At 35.3% G+C, this 27,500-nt stretch overlaps 2 protein-coding genes across 8 annotated transcripts in view; one reads left to right on the top strand and one right to left on the bottom strand.

Moving 5' to 3' along the window:
- Positions 1–17,600, bottom strand: part of LOC125682519 (uncharacterized) — a 97,269-nt gene extending 79,669 nt beyond the window's left edge. The window contains exons 1-3 of one of the 2 annotated variants that reach the window (XM_056153876.1): positions 17,480–17,600; positions 14,576–14,676; positions 2,493–2,583 (exon numbers count right to left, since the gene is read on the bottom strand). In XM_056153876.1, coding sequence (XP_056009851.1) covers positions 2,493–2,516 — 24 coding nt within the window. In that variant the 5' untranslated portion in view covers positions 2,517–2,583; positions 14,576–14,676; positions 17,480–17,600. Of the gene's footprint in view, positions 1–2,492; positions 2,584–14,575; positions 14,677–17,479 lie in introns of those variants that run through there. The other variant, XM_056153878.1, reaches the window with a different exon arrangement.
- Positions 17,601–17,779: 179 nt separating this feature from the next.
- LOC125680289 (serine O-succinyltransferase-like) overlaps positions 17,780–27,500 on the top strand; it is an 18,511-nt gene continuing 8,790 nt past the window's right edge. For 4 of the 6 annotated variants that reach the window (XM_048919753.2, XM_056153875.1, XM_048919752.2 and 1 more), the window contains exons 1-7: positions 17,800–18,159; positions 20,329–20,542; positions 20,749–20,861; positions 23,571–23,604; positions 24,585–24,671; positions 25,449–25,528; positions 27,207–27,356. In XM_048919753.2, coding sequence (XP_048775710.1) covers positions 17,870–18,159; positions 20,329–20,542; positions 20,749–20,861; positions 23,571–23,604; positions 24,585–24,671; positions 25,449–25,528; positions 27,207–27,356 — 968 coding nt within the window. In that variant the 5' untranslated portion in view covers positions 17,800–17,869. Of the gene's footprint in view, positions 18,160–20,328; positions 20,543–20,748; positions 20,862–23,570; positions 23,605–24,584; positions 24,672–25,448; positions 25,529–27,206; positions 27,357–27,500 lie in introns of all 6 variants that reach the window. The other 2 variants (XM_048919754.2, XM_056153874.1) reach the window with 2 other exon arrangements.

Below are 27,500 nucleotides of genomic sequence, written 5' to 3'. Positions count from 1 at the left end.
CGGTAAACAGGAAGTTGATAAGCGACAGATTCGAAAATGTCTTACACAATACAGTTGGCCACACTGATGCTCTGTGCCAAATATCAGGGAGTTGCCCCATGTGGTTCTTGAGAAAACTGTGACAGAAATTTTTTGTGACGACGACGACGCCAGACGACGACGCAAGACGATGGATAGTGATCCCTATATGTCGCCACTGCGTAACGCAGGCGACACAAAAAGCAAAACATTTGTAATTTTGGAGAGAAAAAAAATTGATTCTCAAAACTATTGAAAATATAGACAAAAGACACTGGCGGATTTGAACTCGGTATCTGCGAGTCAGTTACCCAATACCTTATCCAGCAAGCTACGTTGACATACAAACGAATCGAATGATACAAATAGTTTCACAAAACATTTGAATTGCCATCTCATGACGTATTGTCATAAAAGGTATAAGTCTTGATGTATAGCTACATTAAGAGTCAAAATCCTGGGGTTGTGAAATTTACTATTTTGGTACATCCTTTTCTACTTTTTCCTAAATACCCGGTATGCATTTAGTTTTTATCAGCAAAATCAAAGAAGTCTTTAAAATGATAAAGACAATAATCACTATGATATTTTTGGCCCCACTCTGGAACCAAATCCCCTTCCCCTGTGATCATGAAATTTACAGTTTTGGTAAAGTACTACCTACTCCTTTTCATTATCTATTTAGTTTCAATATACAATATCAATAGCATTAAAGAAGATGTTTTTTTTAATGTTTTACACATATACACTATACATGTATAACAAGTTTGGCCCCGCCCTGGGGTCAGAACCCCTACCCCGGGGATCATGAAATTTACAATTTTGGTAGAGGCCTTCCTACTATACATCACTATGCACTTAGTTTTTATTTTTACAGATGTACAGTTGTAAAGAAGAAAATTTTTGAAAATTGGTCAATTTTAGGCAATTTCTGTCCCACCTCTAAGGCCCTGGGTGGTACAGGAGTCCTGAATATTACAATTTATATCCCCTTTGTCCTAAAGATGCTTCATGCCAAATTTGAAGAAGAAAAAAATTGGAATGGTTAGTTATCAAGAAGTTAAATTGCTAACATACAATGACAAACAATGAACAATTGCAATAGGTAACCTGAGCAAATAAGGTGGCCTAAAAATATTTTAATAATTACATGTCTTGAAAACCTGACTTTCAAGCAAGTTGCACCAAATAGTATATTTTAGCCAAACTATCAAATTTTGGTTAAAAGGGGGCATGACTCTCATAAAATAATGAAATAGAATTTCCTATAAATTTGTACATTACAAAGCATGTTTATATTCTAGAAATACAAAGTTATATGAAATTCTGTTCAGTGGTTTCCGAGGAACTGAGCTGACAAACTTTTTTCAGTAGTATATTTAATATATGTTCAAAAGGGGCATAACTCCCAGAAAACAATTCAAATCACAATTTCCTGCAAATATTCACATCTTCACAGCAAGTCCTTATTAATTTCAAAATTTATGAAATTCTGTTACGTGGTTTTCGAGGAGTTGTACTAACAAGATCAAGAATGATTCAAGCATGATGTTGACTTATACAACGTTTACTTTCAATGTCAATATGGGACTTTTGAGATACGGATCCACTCTGACTTTTATCGCACGTTGAACATAATTTGTAGGGCATGTCACTTCCGGATTACAATAACAACTAAGTAAACAAGCATGGAATACTTCATTTACTATCAAATTCCTGCATTTAAATGCTATCTTTGAAAGTAAGGAATCACTGCAACCATTTTATAGGAAAATGCATTTGATTAAATTACGTGAGTTGGTGAGGGAAATAAATCTAGGGAATATCTTGAAGATATCGGTTAAACTTTACGCCTTGCATACAATGATATGCGTGTAAATGCACCTTTTCCCTTCCATCTAATTTACACCAAGGTACTAAGCACCAATAGTGACTTGGATCGTCATCATAGGACAGCGCTTAGCTCTTTACGGACCGTCTGCTACTGAAACACCATTTGTATCAATGTCAACTTTGCCCTACAATTGGTTATCATCATGTGACCATGATGTATAAACGTCAAATATAACCGGTCATTCCGGCACATCCCGAAAGTTCCGTATTGAAGCATTCATGATGGTAGCCTAATAAAATTGTTCAAGAAAAGGCTCTCTTGAAGGTGTTGAATATGTACATGTATTTATACCTGCACTTTCTAAAGAAAGTTCGGGTGTATTATTGTTACCCTTGTCCATCCGTCCGTCTGTCACCATAGAGCCCCCAAGGAACCATGTAAGGGATCACAAAATTTTAACTTATTGCCTCTACCCAATCCTTTAGAATACCAAAACAGTATTTGAGAAGAAGTTAAAAATGAATGTTCAAATGTCAATGCCCATTGAATGACGACAGACAAAAACAGATCGCAATATAGTCACTACATCATCTGTTTGACTCAAAATTTAGTTTTTACATAATCAGTTCATTGTACTTACCATTCCAGAGTAAGCACTAGCCATTACATGTAGAGATAGATAATGTACACCACCTGCACAACACACAGCATCATCAGCTCATCTGGACCTCCTACAACAAAATACCATAATCCAATTACATGACTGAAAGAAAGGGTTTACAGTTAATCCTCATCTCAGAAACCAATTCTTAAAAAACTCTAATCTTACTGATTAAGAAAATTGTTGTATAATCAAAGTTTAACATGTAATGATTATAATTTCTCTTTCAATGCCAGAAAATAGGGAAGCATCTATCACAACCTTTCAATTCTTAAAACGATGTTGGCATATTCTAAATGTACCTCAAGAAATATTCAATTATATGTCATATATCCAGAGGTCAGACATGAAATCAATGTGCAAGCAAGCTTCTCAAAATAGGAATAAAGAAATCCATAGTAATATTTTGGAAGCCATAAGGAAAAGGATGCAATTTTGTGTCAAATTAAAACAAAATATTTAATTATTTTTAGATATATAATGTTATAATTGATGATATAATGTTATAATTGATGATATAATGTGATGGCGATGTTCAGTGTTGACTGATTCTCTAAACATTGTATTGGCTGCCTATACACAGTGAGCAGGGTCCGTCAAAAACAATAATATCCCCCTTCCCTCCTCCACATGCATGAGTCACTTACAATCAGCTTCAGGTATACACAGATCTATATTTAGCAGCCAGATATCATTAACTGTCAATGAAGAAGAGTGAAAGACTACACATGTTGTAAATTATCTAGTTTGTATAAATAAACAAATTTACACATGGTAAGTCACAGCTATTCTTCTCCATGGGGCACGGGGGAAGAATTACTGGAAAACCCCCAACTTCTGCTGTTTAATGAAATTTTGACAGCTGAACGATATGTATATATAGAGCAAGGCCAGCATTTTTAATTTTTATGTTTACAAACACAAAAATCAAAGAGTTCCGAAGGAGGGGGAAATGGAAATAAAAAGAAACTTTTGAAATAGTTTGTTGATAAATTAATCTAAAGAATTTTTAAAATCATGTGATTCATTGCCACAGATTTGCCTTATAGTAATTAATTTCATTATTGACTATAGTAGTATATAGTTTAGTGTAGAGATTGATGTATTTTACATACGTGAACTAAATAACAATGTATATAGTTTAGTGTAGAGATTGATGTATTTTACATACGTGAACTAAATAACAATGTATATAGTTTAGTGTAGAGATTGATGTATATTATATACGTGAACTAAATAACAATGTATATAGTTTAGTGTAGAGATTGATGTATTTTACATATGTGAACTAAATAACAATGTATATAGTTTAGTGTAGAGATTGATGTATTTTACATATGTGAACTAAATAACAATATATATAGTTTAGTGTAGAGATTGATGTATTTTACATACGTGAACTAAATAACAATGTATATAGTTTAGTGTAGAGATTGATGTATTTTACATACATGAACTATAGTTTAGTGTAGAGATTGATGTATTTTACATAGTTATGTGAACTAAATAACAATGTATATAGTTTAGTGTTGAGATTGATGTATTTTTCATACGTGAACTAAATAACAATGTATATAGTTTAGTGTAGAGATTGATGTATTTTACATACGTGAAATAAATAACAATGTATATAGTTTAGTGTAGAGATTGATGTACAGGTAACTCTCGAATTATCGCCACTCAATTCATCGCCATTTTCGTTATAACGCCGCATTTTTTTAGGAACATTTTTCCTGTTACTTAAAACTCTCGTTAAAACGCCAAATTCGCTATCGCCATTTGCCACAGTGTTTTCATTACAAAAGTCTATTTCAACATGTTAATTATCTCGATAAACCACCATAGGTGCACATGGTCAGTGAAGCAGTAAATTGGTCATTATCGATCTCCGGCGTACACCTGGACAGAAGGATCCCAGTAATTGCTGTACATATTGAATAAACAAGAAAATTACTCGAGATGAACTGTAGTCAAGTTGTTTATACATCATAGAAACACATTTCAATTTAGCTATGGCTTCGCCACGAAAGAGGGTCCTGTTAAATTTCGATGAGAAAAAAATCATTACGTACCAAGGACATCATCCAAAATGTACCCATCAGGATATTGCAAATCATTTTTTTTTTTTTATGGGAAAAGTCTATAAAAAGAAGGACAGTGGGCGACATCTTAGCAGCAAAGGATGCAATTCTTGCAGACCCTGACCCAATCTCTGAAGGCTCGCCTGCCAGGAAACGACACCGCAGTGCACTTAATACTGGCTTAGAAAAGGCGTTGTTTATGTGGTTTACGCAAGTCAGGACAAAAGATAACTCTTACATATAAAAGAACGGTAACTCTATTTCTTCAAGATGGCAGTAATTCAATTCATCGCCAAATTCGTTATAATGCCATGATTTCATCAGAACAAAAGGTGGCGGTTTATCGAGAGTTGACTGTATTTTACATACGTGAACTAAATAACAATGTATATAGTTTAGTGTAGAGATTGATGTATTTTACATACGTGAACTAAATAACAATGCTTCCCAATGATGAATTGTCTACAACTCTCAGCAGAGAGCATTTCTTCACAAGAGCAATGCTCATGCTGCAAAATAAGCCCATCTAATATGTTCAGAAATAACAAGCATACTGTATTTGTCCTATTGAGCAGGGCACCCCTACACCTATAAGTGCCCCCTGGGACTTTTTTCAACTCTCAAAAATTAAGGGGCCCCTTTGAAATACAGTACTACTCACTTTTCTGATAAGAGTTTTTAATCTTTCTAGCAATCTTGGTTCCACACTGAATTTCATAATACATAGTATCTCTAGTCCACCAATACCGGTATCTTAGGAGTAGCAATGGTTTCCATTTACAATGCATTTCAAAGTCCCCCCCCCCCCCAATGTTTTAAAAAGAATGCTACAACTTTACTTATTTTTTGAGGCACATGTCCAACTACTGCACCGTCCTTTACAACAGCAATCACATATTTATCCAGAGGATTGTTGATCTCTCTTTATGTTTCAAGAGTTTCTCCCTGGAATGAATCCCAGATATCTCTGTAAACATGAAATCCCCTAATGCAAGAATCATATTCGTACTCGGCCATAGTTGTACTGCGAAAGTGAAACCAAAAGTTTAGTAAATCGTGCGTGGTATATAGTCAATGACACAAACAGTGTGATGTGTTGACTTATCAGGAATTCAGCACAGAGTACTAAATACCCCCCTCCTCCAATTTTCTAAGCACCTGGGGTGCTCAAAAGGACAAATATGGTATTCCTCTCACTATTGGGAATTACTGTGCACCAGGTTTGTTTATCCTATCCTTATTAGTAACAGTACTCTTTTTACCCTTCCTGATGGACGAACAAACAGACAACAGACAGATGCATTGCACCGTACCATAACACATGTCTATGATGGTTGAATACTAGAATGTTTCAAGTTTAAATATCCTAGCCTTATAAATATGTTTCTCAGTCTTGTATTATGCTTATTAATAAATCACCCATGCAAGTTTGATCTTGAAAAATGGACTTCTTCCTCTCATCATCAGCAACATGTGTACAAGTTTGATAATCCTTAGCCTGGCCCAAAAGGTGCTCACATACATACATACATACAGATGCATTGCACAATTCCTTACAAATGTTACAGTACTTTAACAAGAGCTCCACAAAGTAGGGTATCCCCTCCCAATGTAGGCAATCAGTAAGCATAAGTTTTTTTTATGATGTCCTACACATAAGTGAAGATCATGGCTGAAGCCTTAAAAGATGCGAATAAATCCAACTGATTTCTTACAATTTATAAACATATATTTACGGAGATTACAAATCTATATTTATCTTCATATTTTATTACAAAATGAATAAAAATGAAAATAAACATACATGTACATGTGCAATAGACTCACTACTTCCATTGAACATTGTTAATGTCATATTGTAATTTTGTTTTCAAAGGAAAATACTGTTTTCTATGTGATAACTCTTTGAATCTGATCTCCAATGAGTTGGTTTCCCCACATACAGACTCTGAAGCATGCAAAATTTGAAGTAAACAGAAGTGTCATTTCAGTGCACATTGATTGCTAGAATTGGCCAAAGCTGAAAGAATATTTCCAGACATGAATTATATGAAGGACTGCTCTGAGATTCGGTGAAGGCGTCAGTCGAAATATTCAGCCGAGCCGAATTTCAGCCGAGATTGGGCAAATACGGACTCCTGGATATACCAGAGGTAGGATCAGATCCCTATAGGAGGAGTAAAGCATCCCCTGTCAATTGGTCACACCCGCCATGAACCCTATATTTTGATTAGGTAAATGGAGTAATCCTTATAGTCAAAATCCGTGTGTAAAGAACAGACAGCATTGACCCAGTGAATGTGGTGTTCTGGTCTGGCAGTATGTGTCCATGCTTCACACCTATACAAGCCGATAGATGAAATGAGAGCCTTGTGTAGTCTGATTTTGGTGTGGAGCCTGATGTTATGGCTTCTCCACACTTTTTTCTGCTTATATAGACACGGAGGAGAGTGTCATGACAAGCTTGATCTTTATCTTGTGTGCTCTCTTTGGTAAACCCTCTGACCTGAAATCTGGAGCACAGATAAATGTCACTCTATTCCCCGAAAACGACATTTATCTGTTTTATTTTGTATTTTGTCATGAGAAGCCTCTCTTGCAAATTCAAAATTCTCACTTTCACTTATTCATTACTAATTCATGTACATTAAAGTACTCAAGAGTATATCACCATGATTTTACGGTCTTGCAAATTGATGGATAGGCTATTTCGAAAAATTAAAGTACTCATGTAACATAAGGAATGTACAGTATTCTTTTCATTCTCTTGAAACTTGATATCAATAATGTATTGCACAGGGTATGGATGATTATTATAATTATAATAAACAATTTGCAGTAACCATGACAACTAAATCAAGTCCGAATAAATCCAACAGACATTCATAACTACAAATACATTTATCTCTTTGTTAGATGAAGTTAGAATGCCATTAAAAATCTTATCCAATAAGAATTAAATACGGGGAGATTGGTATTACTATACTAGCTGCTTACAAAGCTTTTCTCAGTTTAAGATGATGTAAAATCTGTATTCAGTATGTGTTAACGACTCTCTCTGTTAATTAGTCTGTACACAGTAGACTTATTGCATGTTACGTAATAGGCTGATCTACCAATTTCATCAATATCATTGTCAGAGTGTAAATGATGAGACAGACAGATTATGGAGGTGATTAAGCTTGCAGTAATTAATCATCAAATTAAAAATCTGATACTGAATTAAAATCTTTCATAACCTTACCAGGCAATCTAAAATTCTGGTGGTTAACCAAAAACCAAGGCTCCAGGCTCCTCAGCCTACCGGTTTAGCAGCTGCAGGATATTTATGGTTCACACCAAACCAATCTAATTATGTCACCCACTGGTTACTTTTATACAAAAAAATACTAACACCATATTTTTGTCACCTTGGCCAATGTCACATGCCTAAAGCTTGACCCACAACCAAAGACAAACCCAGCTGAAAAGGGCATTTCTAATATCATTTCATACACATCTTAGCAACTCTGCGATAGAAATCCAAATTTCCTACATTTTATTGGGTGTTTCACAGATCAGCGAGGGTGTCAATACACTAACAAAAGTAATGGAGTATCCCTGGACTTCTAATTATCACCTGCTGGCTACAGTGTTCTCGTAATCACTATTTATACAGACACTTTCATAGATTCCTCAGGTTTAGTATTCCTCACGACATTAACTCTTCCCCCCTTGTTGTTAAGCACCTCCACTGTTCAGAAATACAACACGTTTAGGCTGTTAAATTTCTCCTGTTGTTAAGCACCTCCACTGTCCAGAAATACAACATGTTTAGGCTGTTAAATTTCTCTTGTTGTTAAGCACCTCCACTGTCCAGAAATACAACACCTTTAGGCTGTTAAATTTCTATTGTTGTTAAGCACCTCCACTGTCCAGAAATACAACACGTTTAGGCTGTTAAATTTCTCTTGTTGTTAAGCACCTCAACTGTCCAGAAATACAACATGTTTAGGCTGTTACCGGTAAATTTCTCCTGTTGTTAAGCACCTCCACTGTCCAGAAATACAACACATTTAGGCTGTTAAATTTCTCTTGTTGTTAAGCACCTCAACTGCATGTCCAGAAATACAACACGTTTAGGCTGTTAAATTTCTCTTGTTGTTAAGCACCTCAACTGTCCAGAAATACAACACGTTTAGGCTGTTACCGGTAAATTTCTCCTGTTGTTAAGCACCTCCACTGTCCAGAAATACAACACATTTAGGCTGTTAAATTTCTCTTGTTGTTAAGCACCTCAACTGTCCAGAAATACAACATGTTTAGGCTGTTACCGGTAAATTTCTCCTGTTGTTAAGCACCTCAACTGCATGTCCAGAAATACAACACGTTTAGGCTGTTAAATTTCTCTTGTTGTTGAGCACCTCAACTGTCCAGAAATACAACACATTTAGGCTGTTAAATTTCTCTTGTTGTTAAGCACCTCAACTGTCCAGAAATACAACACGTTTAGGCTGTTACCGGTAAATTTCTCCTGTTGTTAAGCACCTCCACTGTCCAGAAATACAACACGTTTAGGCTGTTAAATTTCTCTTGTTGTTAAGCACCTCAACTGTCCAGAAATACAACATGTTTAGGCTGTTACCGGTAAATTTCTCCTGTTGTTAAGCACCTCAACTGCATGTCCAGAAATACAACACGTTTAGGCTGTTAAATTTCTCTTGTTGTTGAGCACCTCAACTGTCCAGAAATACAACACATTTAGGCTGTTAAATTTCTCTTGTTGTTAAGCACCTCAACTGTCCAGAAATACAACACGTTTAGGCTGTTACCGGTAAATTTCTCCTGTTGTTAAGCACCTCCACTGTCCAGAAATACAACACGTTTAGGCTGTTAAATTTCTCTTGTTGTTAAGCACCTCAACTGTCCAGAAATACAACATGTTTAGGCTGTTACCGGTAAATTTCTCCTGTTGTTAAGCACCTCAACTGCATGTCCAGAAATACAACACGTTTAGGCTGTTAAATTTCTCTTGTTGTTGAGCACCTCAACTGTCCAGAAATACAACACATTTAGGCTGTTAAATTTCTCTTGTTGTTAAGCACCTCAACTGTCCAGAAATACAACACGTTTAGGCTGTTAAATTTCTCTTGTTGTTGAGCACCTCAACTGTCCAGAAATACAACACATTTAGGCTGTTAAATTTCTCCTGTTGTTAAGCACCTCAACTGCATGTCCAGAAATATAACACGTTTAGGCTGTTAAATTTCTCTTGTTGTTGAGCACCTCAACTGCATGTCCAGAAATACAACACGTTTAGGCTGTTAAATTTCTCTATACTCTACAACCATCTCGAATTTGGTCCCATTTCATGCAACTTTTGAAGATTTAAACAAAGACAGTTTTTGAAACATATAAGTTAATATCATGTTTTCTTCATTCATAATTCCTATTATCAAGCAATTATTGGTAATTGTTTTATCATATGACAATATGCACACTCCAATGATTTTCTGAAGAAAAATACTAATATCTAAAGGCTCATCTTGGACACCAATTGCCATACACAACATCAAAATGCCAATAAAATAATGTCACCAAGTTGACATCACCATGCCAGATACATAGATTACATACAATTTACCCAATAAGCTACCCAATATATTGTGCAATGAAATTTTTGGAAAAGATTGTTACAGACCCTGAAGCGTACATACTACTACAACACTCGCACGGAACGGTACAAAACAATTCTTGCATGGAAAGACAAAAGATTTGCCCAGAACAGTGAACGGTTTGCACTGAATGCTGAACGGTTTGCATAAAATGCTTCGCACAAAATGTTGACCACTTTGTAGGTGTGGCTTGCACACTTTGTGAACGGTCTGCACAAAACAGTATAGGCACAGCCTGCCCACTTTAGATTTTTTTCGGCATTAATAGGGTCTCCCTTGGGGTTAGTTTAAACATGAAATAATTTCAAGATAATGGTAATATTCTAGATTTTGAAAATAAGTCAATTTTAGGCAGTTTTTGCCCCACCCTTAGGGCCCCAGGGGTGCAGGAATCCTGAAATTTCCAATTTATGTCCCCCTTGTTCCAAAGATGCTTCATACCAAATTTGAAAAGAATTGGAATAAAAGTTATCAAGAAGAAGTTAAAAATTTCTGTAGTTCACACATTTAATAACTGACCATTTTGACCCCACCCTGATACCAAAATCCCTTACCCTGGGATCATCAAATCTACAATTTTGTAAAAGGACTACCTGCTCTTTTTAATTATCTATTTAGTTTCAATTTAAATAATATCAATAGCACTAAAGAAGATGCTATTTAAGTGTTTTACACATAAAACTATATAGTAAGTTTGGCCCCGCACTGGGGTCAGAACCCCTACCATGGGGATCATGAAATTTACAATTTTGGTAGAGGCCTTCCTGCTCTACATCACTATGCATTCATGGTTTTTCTTACACGTGTTCAGTTCTAGAAAAGAAGATTTTTGAAAATTGGTCAATTGTGGGCAGTTTTTGCCCCATCCCTAGGGCCCCATGAGTCCTGAATTTTACAATTTATGTCCCCTTTGTTCCAAAGATGCTTCATACCAAATTTGAAAAGAATTGGAATAGTAATTATCAAGAAGTTAAAAATGTTCAATTGTTAACGCACGTCACACGACGAAGGACGACAACCAATACACCGATTTCGAGATACAATCGAGTTATTACCTTCGATGAACTCGGGACTCGTATATAGTAAGGCGCGAAATAACTTGTTTATATGCAGGAATGGGATGAATATTCATCACTGCATAAGTAAATGTACTTAGTATTTTTCTCATACGCTGTTTCATCACCTGAATTCAACTGATACAAAAACTAAGTAAGTGATAAGTATTCAGGGAGTAATTAAATACATGGAATTCTTATTATATCACGTAGTTTCGTTGGTCGTAGGTATCATATCCAGGATGTTGCTTTCAAATATGAGATTGTTTTTGTGTTTTTACTTTAGTAAAACATTTCTTTCGATAGCATTTTGTATTTCCTACATTTACATATATAAAGAGAAGCCACTTTTAATACATTTTATCGTCTTCCTCACTGACTGTATAGGTTCACTCTGTCCCGCTTAGGCACTCAAAGTTCTACTAAATGTACCTCCTACACAGGAGAGCTCTTATCTTGAAACTGGCATATTGCAATAGGTCACCTGAGTATAATTGCTCAAAAATTCCCATCTATGTCCACCTCTCCTGGATCCCATACCGATGTTTTGCATGGTCTGTAAGTTTCTAAGGGCATGGTTTGAACGGTCTGCACCTATCTATGGGCGTGGCTTGATCATGTACAGAATGAATCTCGCACGAAATGGTTTGCATGGAATGCTGAACGGGTTGCACGGAACAACATTATTAGTTCCCTACCAGCAGAGCACTCCATCCTTGCACTGTTTGTCACAACTTAGTTTTCCAGACTTTTTTATGCCCCTGTAATCAGACACTGTTTGTTCATCCTCCTGTCACAACTTAGTTTTCCAGACTTTTTTATGCCCCTGTAATCAGACACTGTTTGTTCATCCTCCTGTCACAACTTAGTTTTCCAGACTTTTTTATGCCCCTGTAATCAGACACTGTTTGGTCTGTCTGTTTGTTTGTCTGCAAAAACTTTGACTTTCATATTTTACGCGTTTTCCTTTAAACAAAACCCTCTCTTAGAGAGCAAATTTTTTTTACCTCCTGACCTTGGAGTTTACCCTACTTTTGAAAAACTTTAATCTTGGCCATAACTTTTGAATAATTGGGGCTAGGGATTTTGTATTTCACGTCATGTGTATTCCTTCTATATTCTTTTCATACCAAAATTTTTGACCTGCAAGGATGGAGTGCAAACTAGCTCCGCTGGTAGGGAACTAATAAGAATGTTGGGAATTTGAAAACTAGCAATCTCACCATTAAGATGAAATTCTTTTGTTTGAGGGGGATTCAGTGAGTATATCTATACACATGTATATCATGCAAACAACAAAAACTACACCACAGAGAAATTACTGATTTTACAATTTCACTGTTTTCGAGTTATTTTATCCCCTCAATATTGATTGCAATTGTGTATATTTTGTGAATCCTAATAAAAATCAATATTCTGACAATTCAATATGACACCTATAGACTGTAACAATTTTAGAAGTGTCATTGGCAAGTTTATAATGTATTAGTTATAAATAGAACACATTTTCCTCAGTTGTCTAAAACTCAATATAAGATACATTAAATTCACATGAGAAAATCTTGCTTGTGTACCTGCAAAATTTAATTGTTGGTGCAATGAAGTGAATTAACAAGAGGCCCATGGGTCAAATTGCTCACCTGAGTCACCTTGGCCCATGTTAAGATTTTCCCTATATATTCGCATGTAAAACTTTGATCCCTTATCGAAGTCCCATCCTATCCCCATGATTTATGCAAACTTGAATCTGCACTATGTCAGGAAGTTGCCATGTACATTTGAATTTTCTGGCACGGTGGTTCTTGTTTCTGGCACGGTGGTTCTTGTTTCTGGCACGGTGGTTCTTGAGAAGATTTTTAAAGATTTTCCTTCTACATTTGCATGTAAAACTTTGATCCCCTATGGCCCCAACCTGCCCCCATGGGTCATGAAATGGACACAGTTGAGCTGAAAATTTATTTTTTCCATTTCTATTGTTTACAGTGCTTAACTAACATATTTCTAATTATAAACAAAATTTGAATATCAGTTTTTGAGTAACAAATGAGATACAGCACTCACAATTCTTTGTTATGTAAACAAGGCTCGTGCCTTGTGTTTGTTTACATATACATGTAGATTGCTTGATAGAAAATAACATGTTTAAAACAAAGTTAGATGTGCTAAACACTAGAAACTATTGAATTATGTTCAGAATTAACTTGTAAATTGAAAAATCTGGTTTGAACAAACTTTTACTGGTATATCTAGCTTCCATGTAAACAAAACAAGGGCACGAGCCTCGTTTACATAACAAAGAATTGTGAGTTCTATATCTCCCATGTACCTCAACAACTGACATTCAAATTTTTGCTAACCATTAGAAATACCTTAGTTAAGCATTTTGAACATTAAAAATGGGAAAATAAAATTTGAAAATTTTCAGCTCAAATCGTGTCCATGCCCCTTTAACAAATAATCTGCACTTAGTCATGAAGCTGCCATGTTTTCAATTTGACTGGACCAGTGGTTCTTAGGAGGAATTTTTTAAAAAGATTTTCCCTATTATTCGCATGTATTCCTGAAATGCGCATCTGGTGCATCAAAATTGGTACCGTATAAGTTTTACATGCAAGACTTTGATTCCCTATTGTGGCCCCACCCTAACCCTGAGGACTATCATTTTAAGAAACTTGATTCTACTCCATGTCAGGAAGCTTTCGTGTAAATTTCAACTTTTCTGATCAAGTGTTTCTTAAGATGAAGATAGTTAAAAATTTTCCAAATAATCTTAATGTAAAACTTTGATCCCATATTGTGGCCCCACCCTACCCATGGGGACCATGATTTGAACAAACTTGAACCTACTCTATATCAGGAAGCTTTCCTGTAAAGTTCAGCTTTTCTTTCCCAGTGGTTCTTGAGAAGATTTTTAAATGACCCCACCCCATTTTTTTTGGCATTTTTGTGATTATCTCCCAGGACTTTGACGGGGACATGGCCCTTCATTTGAACAAACATAAAAGCCCTTAAATCACCCAAGGATGCTTTTTGCCAAGTTTGGTAGAAATTGGCCCATTGGTTCTGGAAAAGAAGTCGGAAATGTAAAAAGTTTACAGACGACGGACAACAGGTGATCAGAAAAGCTCACTTGAGCTTTCAGCTCAGGTGAGCTAAAAAAAAATCTGAAATTATTTATGAAATAAAATTCTCAACTTTTTCCTTATTTTCTTTGTCATTTAAGCACTCTATCTATATTCACAAGAAAGATGTAGGTATAATGCAGTGTTTACCTGACTCCTGTATACCTCCGTTTTAAATCATGCTAGATATATTCTTTGTTCCCATTGGACAAAGGGGCAAAACTCTTGCTCATAAAACCATGCTGTCATTCCTGCAATGAACATATATCAAAATAACATGCTAAACCTACTAAATGCATTTTAAAACTTGTGATGGTCCCTTATATCATTGCCTCATCAATTTGCCCACAATTTTAAGAAGAGGCCCACAGTTGTGAATTTCCCCAATATAGCCAAGAACCTCCAAGGTGTCACAAGATCACACAGCCATCAGGCTAAATTTCAATGGATGAAATTTTATACCCCAGTGTATTAAAAAAAATTTGTAATATCAGTGGTATTAATCTAATACACAAGAGGCTCATGGGCCACATCACTCACCTGAGTGACATTGGCCCTGCCATTGTTCAGCTGTTATGACTTTTAAAAGATTTTTTTTAATCAATCTTTATTCCCATGAATATTTTTGAACCCATATTGTTGCCCCAACTTAGCTCCAAAGAATCACAACATAACTGAAAATGAATTCACATAACACAAAGATGCGTAAACACCAATATCACTGTCTCAGACATGATGATGATCTTAATACCAAGGTCACTGATCATGGTATGATACGAAAGACCTTGTCATAAGAAATCTTTATAAAGAATTTGAAAGTTCTATCTTAAATAGTTAAGGAAATATCCAATAGGTAAAATTTTTATAAAAAGTAAGTTAAATTTCCCGGTCAAGGTCAAGCTTCACAAACTAATAAGGTCTTGCCATAAAGAACCAACATACAAATATGAAAGCCCTACCTTAAATAGTTTAGGAGATATTGAATAGGTCAGGGATATCTTTAAAATGTAGGTCAAACTCCAAGGTCAAACAATAAACACCATTGTGTACAAAGTCTTGCCATTAAGAATCAATATACAAAAGATGGTTCCGAAAGTATTTAATCGGTTACATTTTCTTAAAAGTAGGTCAAACTCTAAGTTCAAGGTCACAAATTATGACATGAAATGAAAGGTCTTGCCATAAGAAACATATTTTACCAGAAATGAAAGATCTACCTTAAATAGTTCAGAACAAATTGTATAGGTCAGATTTTTACTAAAAGTAGGTAAAACTTCCATTTCAAGGTCACAGGATCACACACCATTGCATCATTTGTATGAAAGTTCTTTCTATAACAAAATATATATATATATACAAAATATGAAAGCCCAGGCTTAAATAGCTCAAGAGATATTTTTAAAAAATGTTCCCCATATATCAGCATACAACACTTTGATCCTCTATTGTGGCCACACCCTACCCCTGGGGACCATAAATTCCATAAACTTGGACCTACTCTATGTCAGAAAGCTTTAAGGTAAATTTCAACTTTTCTGGCTCAGTGATTTTTGAGAAGTCTTGATTTTCCCTATATGCTCAAATGTAAAACTTTGATCCCCTATTGTGGCCCCACCCTATCCAACTTAAACAAACTTGAATATGCTTTATTGTCAGGAAGCTTTCATTTAAATTTTTAACTTTTCTGGCCCAGTGGTTCTTGAGAAGAAAACTTTTAAAAACTCGCATGGAGGAATTTGATCCCCTACTATGGCCTCATCCTACCCCCTGGGGATATGATTTCAACAAACTTGAATCTGCGTCATGTCAGTAAGATTTCATATTAACTTGAACTCTTCTGGTTCCATGGTTCTTTAGAAGAAGATACTTAAAGATTTTCCCAATATATTTGTATGTAAAACTTTGATCCCTAATTGTGGCCCCTACCTACCCCCTGGGGCTATGGTTTGAACAAACCTGAATCTGCACTATGTCAGCAAGATCAACTTTTCTGGCCCAGCAGTTCTTGATTAGATATTTAAATGACCCCACCATATTTTGCATTTTCATAATTATATTTCCCATTTAAAGGAGGCACGGCCCTTCATTTGATCAAACTTGAATCCCCTTCACCCATGGATGATGTGTACCAATTAAGTTTCATTGAAATTGGCCCAGTGGTTCTGGAGAAGATGAAAATGTTAATAGTTCACAGACATATGGACAACGGGTGATCAGATTTTCAGCTCAGGTTAGCTAAAATATGAATTCCTACTTTGCATTCCATAAAACTTCAATAGCATATTTGTCAAACATTCTAAAATATGCATGTGTAAAATGATGTGTATATATAATTCTTTACTTCACTTAACGGGTTCCTGTTTTACATAATTGTATTTCTTTATAGGATGGAAGGTGCATGAAGTTAACGAACAGTGATCAATCTCATAATTCCTTATAAGCAATACAAAATAGAGAGTTGGGCAAACACAGACCCCTGGATATACCAGAGGTGGGATCTGGTGACTATAAGAGGAGTAAGCATCCCTTATCAACCAGTCACACCTGCCGTGAGGCGTGAGCCCTCTATAGACTTGATCAGGTAAACGGAGTAATCCTTAGTCAAAATCAGTGTGCCAAACATGGCGTAACAATCGGTATGAAACATGTCGGACAGCATTTGACCCAAAGATACATGTAGGTTGTATTGGCAAACCAGATTTTTAACGACCATAGAATTTGCAAAATGCTGACGTTAAAACCCCTGTACCATCAACTTGTTTGTCAGTGTATCTTGCCTTTTCGCGTTAAAACGCGAAGTTTGAGCTTTTATTCACGCATATTTCGCGTTAAAACGAGGAAATTACGCGTTTATTTGCTAAAGTTATGCGTTATATATATAAAGGCCTAACGCGATATTATATTTTTTTCTTATCAGCTACAAAAATTAGCCCAATGGGCTTTCGTACGGCAGTAACAGATAAAAAAAAATGTACATAGTGATGCAGCATGTCAACCTCTTTTATATTTTCATATAAAACCATACTTTCGTGAAAAGATAACGTTAATTGAGACCATTGTTCTCTGAACTGTTCAACATAACCTGGCCTGGCCAAAAGTCCTGCTAACAGTGACATGGGTTATGTTACTTAGAACTTTAAATTATTTGACCACGAGATTCGCACGTGTTGGAAACGTTGGATTTGCTTTAAGACAAAACGAAGATAATAATTATTTAATTCTTATGTGATTCTAAGTATAAATTATACAAATATATATAGCCCCACAGATTCATTATACACAAAACTTTTGTTTGAATCAAATTCAATAAATTATCTTATTGATAAGATTTAATAACCCTATTTTCGTTTTGTTTACATAGATCTCATAAACAGAATTAACTCGAACTTGTTCTATTTATTTACACCAAATCACAACTGCGTTGCGTATTTTCAGGCCACGTCTATGGTGAAAGAAATCATGGGGAAAAGAGGTGTATCTACTCTATGCAACAATTTGTTGAAGAAACTAACGCGTGACGATTTTCTTAGCGGTTGTCGTCGTGTTGTAGCTCCAGATTTTGTGAAAAGGGGCACGAGCTCCTTTCACACTCTGACGTCGTCCAACCAAACGCCTCAATTATGCCAGAAACATCAGTCCTCCCAGGTCTGCCACCTTCCACAACTTGATGTTCCCGATGTTCCTGCGGATCTGTTCAAAGGGATGTCAACCGAGTTCCCGTGCCTTACAAGAAAGTATGTATTATACTCGTTAATAGAACCTTGTCATGAATCTGCAAAGTTTATTGAACAGGTTGGGAACAATCCCCCTATAGCGAAATATTCAAATTATCAGGCCTATTCGCCCGAAGGTGATTTTAACCCTACTCAGACCTGATAATTTGTGATGTCTCCCTGTTAAACAACCCATAATAGTTTTATTATCCCAAAGAATCGAATGTTAAAAGAGATATCAAACATTTTTACATACTTTTACCATACTAAGTTTTTTTTATTTAAAACAAATTAGTAACAACTTTTTCTGCAGACAATTCTGATAAATTTTCAAATGTTTTTGAGGGGTGGAGTCAATGTTATCCTCAATTACATGCCATAGTTTGTTGTACACTCAATGTCATACATTTATTAGATGTGTATATGCAGTCTTCACCAAATCTTTTTTTCAGTGCATGCCCTTTGGGCAGGTATATCCACAAATACTACTAGCCCAAAGAAATATTTACAGGCCCAGAATTTTATTAAGTCATTTTATTCTTATTTCATTGCCAAGGAAATCCACTTTTCCGAGAGCATCTATTGTCACTATTTTTTTCAATCTGTACACTTTTTATGTCTCCTAAGCGAAAGAGTTTCTTGGAAAACGTGGTAGAATGATATGTCGTTAAAATTTTATGCTTCACTTTAAAAGAATAAAATAAATGAACACAGTACATTTAATGCTATAGATATCATATTTAATTTGATATGTTACATTTTTCACAAATGAAAATGAAACATCTGATGAATGAATTGATCATTCGAATCAAAAGCAAAAGTACTTTATTATAAAAATGAGGAGGTCTAAGCCTTGGAATTAATATGCCCCTCTGGCTTGTAAGTATGCAATTTCCACATGCCCGCTTCCATTTACCAGGTCCCGGGTATCGGGCTCCCGAGATTTGTCGCAGACTGTATGTTAAAAAGCAAAACACTGAGGTTGGAGAGAGTTAAACAAGCGAAAGCTTTCAATTGTGACGCCACAGTTGAATGACGCTAAAACATAACGTCAAGCATTAACATTTTTGTATTTCAAGACAAGAACATAAACATCAAGTGAAATGAGAAATTGCATTGGAATGGGAATAATTTTCTTCTAATTTGTTTTGGGGTTTTTTTTTTACTGTTAATGTTGATACTGAAGTCTCAATTAAAATTTATGGATTAACGATGCTGCATATTTTTAATTAATTTTTTATAGAGCTGTATATCTCGCTTGTGCCATTACAATTATTTATCTTTTAAAGGGAGACAACACAGTTGTCACCCTGTACGTGAGGGAAACATCACGAATTGTCTCCCTTCACGTGACCAGCCTTCAACCAATGAAATTGATGCATTATTCTGAAGGATAATAATCCCTCTTTAGAAAGAGGAAATATATCCTGTACAACCGAGAAAAACACCAGTGGGTTTCAGGTGAAAAGAAGAAAAATTGTCAAAATGTCTTCAATACTTCTGCAAATATATATAAATCAGAACAAAAACACTCACGATGTGCATTGGATTTCAGCCTCCTTCCCTCTTATGCCACAACATTGATATGAAATTTCTCGATTATGTTGTCAAGTTTATAGACATGATTCACATCATGTTGAATGATTGTCACACTCATTCAGCATTGCACAAAATTTGCCATTTTTTTTTCAATCAAAACACTTGTTTATGGTAATGTTTACTTTCTTGCTAAAGAGGGATGATTGTGTTGTAGTGAGAAGATATCGCCCTAGGAGAAGTGTTTCCAACCTGTTGAAGGATGAAATATACTTCAATTTTGAAAACATTTTCTTCAAAACACCAAACTCCAAATTTTATGAAACATATACTAGGATGAATTAAGAGGAATTTGAATTTTTTATTTCCTTTTTTAAATTAGAGTTTTGAGAAATGAACAGATAAGCTTATCATACATGGATTATTCTCTCAATAAAGGACATGTCTTGATAACTTGTGATAAAGTGCAAATTTTGGTTTTAAATAAGTCTGCTAAAAATTCTTGGTAATTAAAATGTATTACGCTGTTGGTTAAAAAAGACTAGTCTGCAAAAGAAATGATTAAGTTGTTGAACACATTCCTTTGTTTCTCGTGATAAGCATAACTAAGATGATACTAGCTTGTATTTTACTTGAATTATTTCAATATTTCAGTAAGATGACAGGTCCAGAACCAGAATATGACAAGATTGTTTCTGGATTTAAATCACTCCATTACCAGCATCCGTTTGAGATGAAGTACAACAAAGCGAGGTTACCAGAGCTACATGTTGCCTACGAAACCTGGGGGAAATTAAATGAATCCAAGAGCAATGCTGTGTTGATTCAGGCTGGACTATCTGCTAGTTCCCATGCTAAAAGTCACAGGGTACTAAACATTCATTCAAATATTTGGTATACTGGAATTTTTAACATCACTGATGAACCTAAAAAAAACTTTTCTATTATGTTTTTCGCAAGATATGCAATGAAAATTTTCTAAATATTTTCTGAAATTTTAAGCCAAGTTGAAAGTCATAAATAGTTTGATTTGAAAAATGGCCTTGCATGAATTCGTGAAACGTCATTTTAAAGGGAAACGTAAGGCCAGGCTGGTGGGAAAAGTTTGTAGGACCAGGATGTGCTGTAGATACTGATGAGTTCTTCATTATTTGTCCAAACAACTTGGGGAGCTGTTACGGTACCACGTAAGTATTTAATCTATCCAGCAAGATCTTCCATTATGTCGGTATTTTCCCGATATACCTCAGAATTTTACATCCAAACCCTATTTGTTAGAGGCTTATTCTGACTTTATGGTATTGATAGTTTTACAAATTAAAATAAAAACAAAAGCTTAAACCTGCTTGCATGAATATATACAGTGAATTATCTTTGAAAACATTGTCCAAGTTATTTTTATTATGATTTACAGTTTTACACTTCAGGAAAATTTTACAAAATGACTTTTTTAATTTGATATATCCCAATGGTTGAACATATTTCTAAGAATGTTGCATATTGTTTCTATGACATTTATGTTCTTGAGATCAAAGACCAATTTAATTTTCACTCGCATAAACTTGAAGCTCAAGTGAGCTTTTTGATCACCTGTCGTCTGTCTGTAAACTTTTCACATTTTCATCTTCTTAAAAACTACTGGGCCAATGTGATACAAACTTGGCACAATGCATCCTTGGGTAAAAGGCTAAAACTATTTCAGGATCTACGCAAGGGGAGATAATTTGCAATTTGTTTAAATAGGATAGGGTTATTCAAAAATCTTTTTCTCAAGAAGCACTGGACCAGAAAACACAATGCTTATGTTAAAACTTCCTTGATGAGTGTAGATTCAAAAATTTTTCAAATCATAAACACTGGGGTTAGGATGGGTCCACAACGGGGAATTAAAGTCTACATGGAAATACATGTGTATAAGGGAATTTTTAAAAATGTTCTCATAACCATCCATTATTCGTCATATCAATATGCAAGCATCCTCAGCTAGTGTAGATTACATGACCCTTGAACGTAGGATGAGACCAAAATATGGATTCAGGAATTCTTTTTAAATTTTCCTCAAGACCAGTAGGTCTATGGTTAGTCATAGAATATGCACCCCCCTTAAATAGGGATTTGAAGTTTTACATAAGAATCTATAAGAAATTTGAAAAAATAGCTTTGCAGGAGTAGCAGGGCCACAATAAATCATGCCAATATGCAAATGTTCCCATATTGTGTGAATTGAATATTTTTTCTTCTATTTTTTTTAAGAACTCTTGAATTTGGAAGGAGTTAAAATTGGGGATCAAACTACATATTGTATGAATATAAAATCTGTATAAAAAAAAGAAAAAAAAACTTTTCCAGAGAATAGCAAGACCATGTTAGTCATATTGATATGGAAGCATCCCCATGTTGTATGGGTTCAAGTTTGGTAAAATCGTAACCCCATGGGGCTAGGTTGGGGGTCATAATATGGGTCAAATTTTGTCATGGGATCTAAGAGAGTAATAGTCTTTTTAAAAACTTCTGAAGAACAGCAGGACTTAGATGAGTTTGGTGAGCGTTGTGGCCCATGGGCCTCTTGTTAATCTTCCTTTATTATGTTTTCTCTGCACTCCTACATAAGATCTGCAGTTAATAGTAGCTTTCTTTTGTATCTCAATATTAGAAAGATATACTATATCAAAAGAAGGTAAATGAGATTTTTTTTTAAAAATACATAAACATGCACATACAATACATAGTACGATAACATGAAATAAACGTATTTCTGTGGAACATGTAACTGGCTGGAGTAGATTTATCTAGAGCTTTAAATTTGATCATAATTTTTAAACTACATGTACATATAACATATAAAGCTGTGCTACGGATTTAAAAGGTCGGGGTCAAATTTGTTACGTTGAATTTGTCCATGCGGGGGGGGGGGGGGGGGGGGGGGGCATCGTTTTTTATGATAACAAAGACATACAAGTTGTAAGGTATTGTACTTTTTCAGCATTTTTAGTACAGTAAACATATAGAAATCTGTGGAAACTGCAAATTTTTTAATGTCTACAAAATTGAATAGCAGGGGCACATTATTTGTGGTCAGTTTTTTTTGTCCTCTACTTTAGCCCTGATCATATTTTTTCTCTAAACAAGACTATTGAAATGAAGGGTCAAGGTCATAGCTATATGTCATACAGATCATATCTCATGTGATAGAAAAGATCTGGGTCATGTGATAGAAAATTTTGCTTAATTGATACTCTTATGCCCTCTCAGAAGTTCAGAACAAATTTGAAATAACTGATAGTCTGATGCCCTTGCAGAATATTTCATTTCTAAGTTTGACTATAAAATAATGTTTTTAATCAATGATTGACATTTACCATGCAAATTATTTATGATTGATTGTGATTTCACAATGAAACCTATATTTTACCAATGGCAGTATTTCTCTAATTCCAATGGTGTCCGGGTAGCGTAGTGGTTAACACACTCGCTTCTCACTGCTGCGACCCGAGTTTGATCTCCGTGATCGGCAGTGGTTGTATGTGAGAGGGTATGGTGGTCACCCACTCGGACACATGGGTTTCCTCCGAGTACTCCGGTTTCCTCCCACAAAAAGACCCCCAAGCACAAACATCTGTGCAAGTCTGTAAATAGCTAGTATATAGCTATCGTTCATTGTTGATTATGTATGTCCGACTTTAAAAATAAAGACTTTTTTTTTTTTTTAATTAGTGGTGTCTTCTGTATATTTTTTATGACATTCCGAAATTCTCAGTTTCAGCAGTGATTTCTGGTTTAAGGTTCTATGAAAGCTCTTACATCATATTCATGTTAACAAAAACAACTTAAATCTGAGAGTCTGTACAGGTATTTATTACCAAGATTGCCGGACATCACCAGTTTTTATATTTCAGGGGTCCATCGTCTATCAATCCTCTTACTGGCAAGGTAGGAGACAAACTCTTAGTTCTATCAGATTCCGCGGATTCTGCGGATTCTTTGTAAATCCACTTATTGTATATGAAATACCTACCGTCCAGTCGCTTTATTTTGTATAATTGTTGCATATTTGAAAATTATTGGCTTTGAGTTTATACCAAGGCTGTATTTTTCAAATTATTTAATTTCTGAAGAGAATATCAGTATTGTAAGATGACAATCATGTCGCGGGCTGATGGTGGATTTGAATGACTGAAAATTGATAGATTAATCCTGTTCAATTCTGATTATGGATTATAAAACTCCATAACTGAAAGTTACATTCAGAAATTATGGTAATCAATCATTCTGCGTTGTTTGTCAGAAGACACTTCAATGTTCTGTGGATTATGAAATTATAATCAGAGATCAAAAATTTATCAGTAGATATATTTATTTGCAAGTGAATGTTTTTGAATCTTTAGACCATAGCAGACACAAAAGGATCAAACAAAATCTTTGAAAACATTGTGGAGTATATATTACCCTTAGACATGACCACTCTGATAATGATTATTTTCTACATTTATTTGATTTTAAACAATATTTTATTATGTATGAAACATAAATGGATTAGGCAGCAGGCTTGCAGCCTATATAAGCCTTCTACATTTATTTCCTATGTGGATTACAAAATATTCACCTTCGATAAAAGCATCAGAATAAAACCCAATGGGATCAATGCATCCTAAAGTTATTACTGTATTTAACAAACTTTTCATACTTTTGTACTCTCAAAAGATTGACAAGTAATTACAAATTAATCTAGGAATACAGAGATGTAGCCTGGAGTCTCTCTATTAACTAAACCATTTCACAGTTAAAAATCGTGAATGTTTTCTTGAAATGTCAAATAAATGGTCTATTGTTGGGATGCTACTTTTATATAAGTTGGGTCTTTCTGTCATTACAGACAACATTTAACTAACTTAAAGCTTTTGTCATTCCAGCCGTACGCCACCACCTTCCCACTGGTCAGTGTGGACGACATGGTGAAGGCCAACTTCTTGTTGCTGGACGCACTGGGCATTGACAAGGTGTGATTCCTATTGTTATGCAGTCTGATCTCCATTTATGCCACTTTCGCCTGAAAAACCTCTTCCACAAAATTATATAACTTATTGTTAACACCCCAATACCTTTTACAGAGGGGGGAGGGGCAGGTCTCCACCTAATATTTCACAAAAATACATATGACTTCTGTAGATCAGGTTTTGTACATTGTGACATCACAGACTCAACCTCCAAGGGGATGCTACTGTGCTATTTTAATTTTCAGTAAATAGTAAGGTCTTAGTTGACTTTATATTGTGTTACAGAATAAATAAAATGCGTCATTACCATCTTGAAATAGAAGTGATATTTGAGCTTGGGTAAAAAATGTGGAGAGGGCTCCACTCGTGTCTTCTTACCCTTGCCGAAATATCACTTCAAGACAGTAACCATGTATTTAATATTTAACGTCAATCACCCAAAGTTTCTGTTAGCTTATTAGATCAACAATACTGAGTCGAATCTCAGGATAATAAAACCTCACAAAATTTCATGAATATTATTCAGTAATATAATGTTCAAACTAATAAAACTTTGACCCTGGAATGGGAGGACGACACTCAAAGAAAAATTGTCTGCAGTGCACCTCCTGTAGGAAAAATTTCTGGAACCATGCATGATATAGATAGTGGATGTTTCTGTTATGTGTATGTTTGTCTCTGTAGCTCCATGCCTGTGTGTATGTTTGTCTCTGTAGCTCCATGCCTGTGTGGGCTCCTCACTGGGAGTTGTTTCTTTTATGTGTATGTTTGTCTCTGTAGCTCCATGCCTGTGTGGGCTCCTCACTAGGAGGTATGTTGTCTCTGATGGCTGCAGCAGAGTTCCCAGAGAGAGTGGGCAGGTCAGGAAAATTATCACTTATTGCAAATCACCCATCATCACATGAGTAAATCACCCATCATCACATGGGTAAATCATCCAATATCACATGAGTAAATCATCCAATATCACATGGGTAAATCATCCAATATCACATGGGTAAATCACCCATCATCACATGAGTAAATCATCCAATATCACATGAGTAAATCATCCAATACCACATGGGTAAATCATCCAATATCACATGGGTAAATCATCCAATATCGCATGAGTAAATCATCCAATATCACATGAGTAAATCATCCAATATCACATGGGTAAATCACCCATCATCACATGAGTAAATCAACCAAAATCACATGGGTAAATTATCCAATATCACATGAGTAAATCATCCATCATCACATGAGTAAATCATCCAATATCACATGGGTAAATCATCCAATATTACATGGGTAAATCATCCAATATCACATGGGTAAATCATCCAATATTACATGGGTAAATCATCCAATATCACATGGGTAAATCATCCAATATCACATGGGTAAATCATCCAATATTACATGGGTAAATCATCCAAAATCACATGGGTAAATTATCCAATATCACATGAGTAAATCATCCATCATCACATGAGTAAATCATCCAATATCACATGGGTAAATCATCCAATATCACATGGGTAAATCATCCAATATTACATGCATAAATCATCCAATATTACATGGGTAAATCATCCAATATCACATGGGTAAATTATCCAATATCACATGGGTAAACCATCCAATATCACATGGGTAAATCATCCAATATCACATGGGTAAATCATCCAATATCACATGAGTAAATCATCCAATATCATATTGTCAAATCATCCATTATCACATGAGTAAATCACCCATCATCACATGGGTAAATCTCCCATTATCGCATGGGTTAATCATTTAATATCACATGGGTAAATCATTTAATATAGTCACATAAAAGCCAAAACCTATGTATAATGAAGATTTTGTGTAAACCATGCTCCTGGATCAGAGGTAGAGCTACAATAGGGGGTTAAAAATTTATAAATGAAGAAGTCATAAGAACATTCTCCAGAAAGCTTTTTTCAAGAATCACAAGGGTACAAATTGTCTAATTGATATGCAGGCACCCTCGTATATGTGTAGTGTAGATGTAAATTTGATCAAACTATGCCTCAGGGCTTGTGCAAAGAAAAGTTTTGAATAGGAAAATTTATTTTAAAAAGTATTCTTCTCAAGAACCACTTGGATAATATTCGTCAAATTAATATGCAAGAATTCCTTTTAGGGGGCACAAAAGAAGTTTGAAATTTATCTATAAGGAAAATGTGAATTTAACATATTTTATAGACATTCAAACATCAAAAGGATTAGGCACAAGTTCAAAAACTTAGATAGCCTTTTCCCTTTGAGGGGAAAATGTAACTGCTCGTGTGAGCAATGTGAATCAGGGGCCTCTTGCCTATGAAAGTCTGATCCTCATGAAAGTAAGTGATTTGAAATGGTGTTTGAATGATTGGCAGTTAAAATGTTGGAGTCACAATTGCTGTATACACTTTATTCTTGTAAAAAGGGCTCTCACGAATTGACCATCGCCATAGTATGAGCATGACTTTGGTGACGGAGATTAAAGAACTTAGAAATGACCTTGAGATACCAATGTTTCAGGATTATTTCCATCTCCTCTTGCGCCCAGTCCCACCCCTCCTCCATAGCTATGAGGTACCTCCAGAGGAAGACCATCATGTGTGATCCGCACTGGAACAAGGGACACTACTATGATGGGCCTTACCCAAAAGTGGGCATGAAACTGGCCAGGTAAGGCTAACTACTCTTAATACTTCATAACATGGGCATGTGGCAAGGTTGTTTTTTATTTAACTGTGTTCGCGGTTTAGAGCGTAAAGCACAACTGTCACACAGATCATAGGAATTAATGCTAATATACATGTAATCAAAAAC

This window comes from Ostrea edulis, chromosome 2 (genome assembly GCF_947568905.1).
Source record: "Ostrea edulis chromosome 2, xbOstEdul1.1, whole genome shotgun sequence".
Taxonomy (NCBI): domain Eukaryota; kingdom Metazoa; phylum Mollusca; class Bivalvia; order Ostreida; family Ostreidae; genus Ostrea; species Ostrea edulis.
This window is presented reverse-complemented; position numbering and strand designations above follow the sequence as displayed.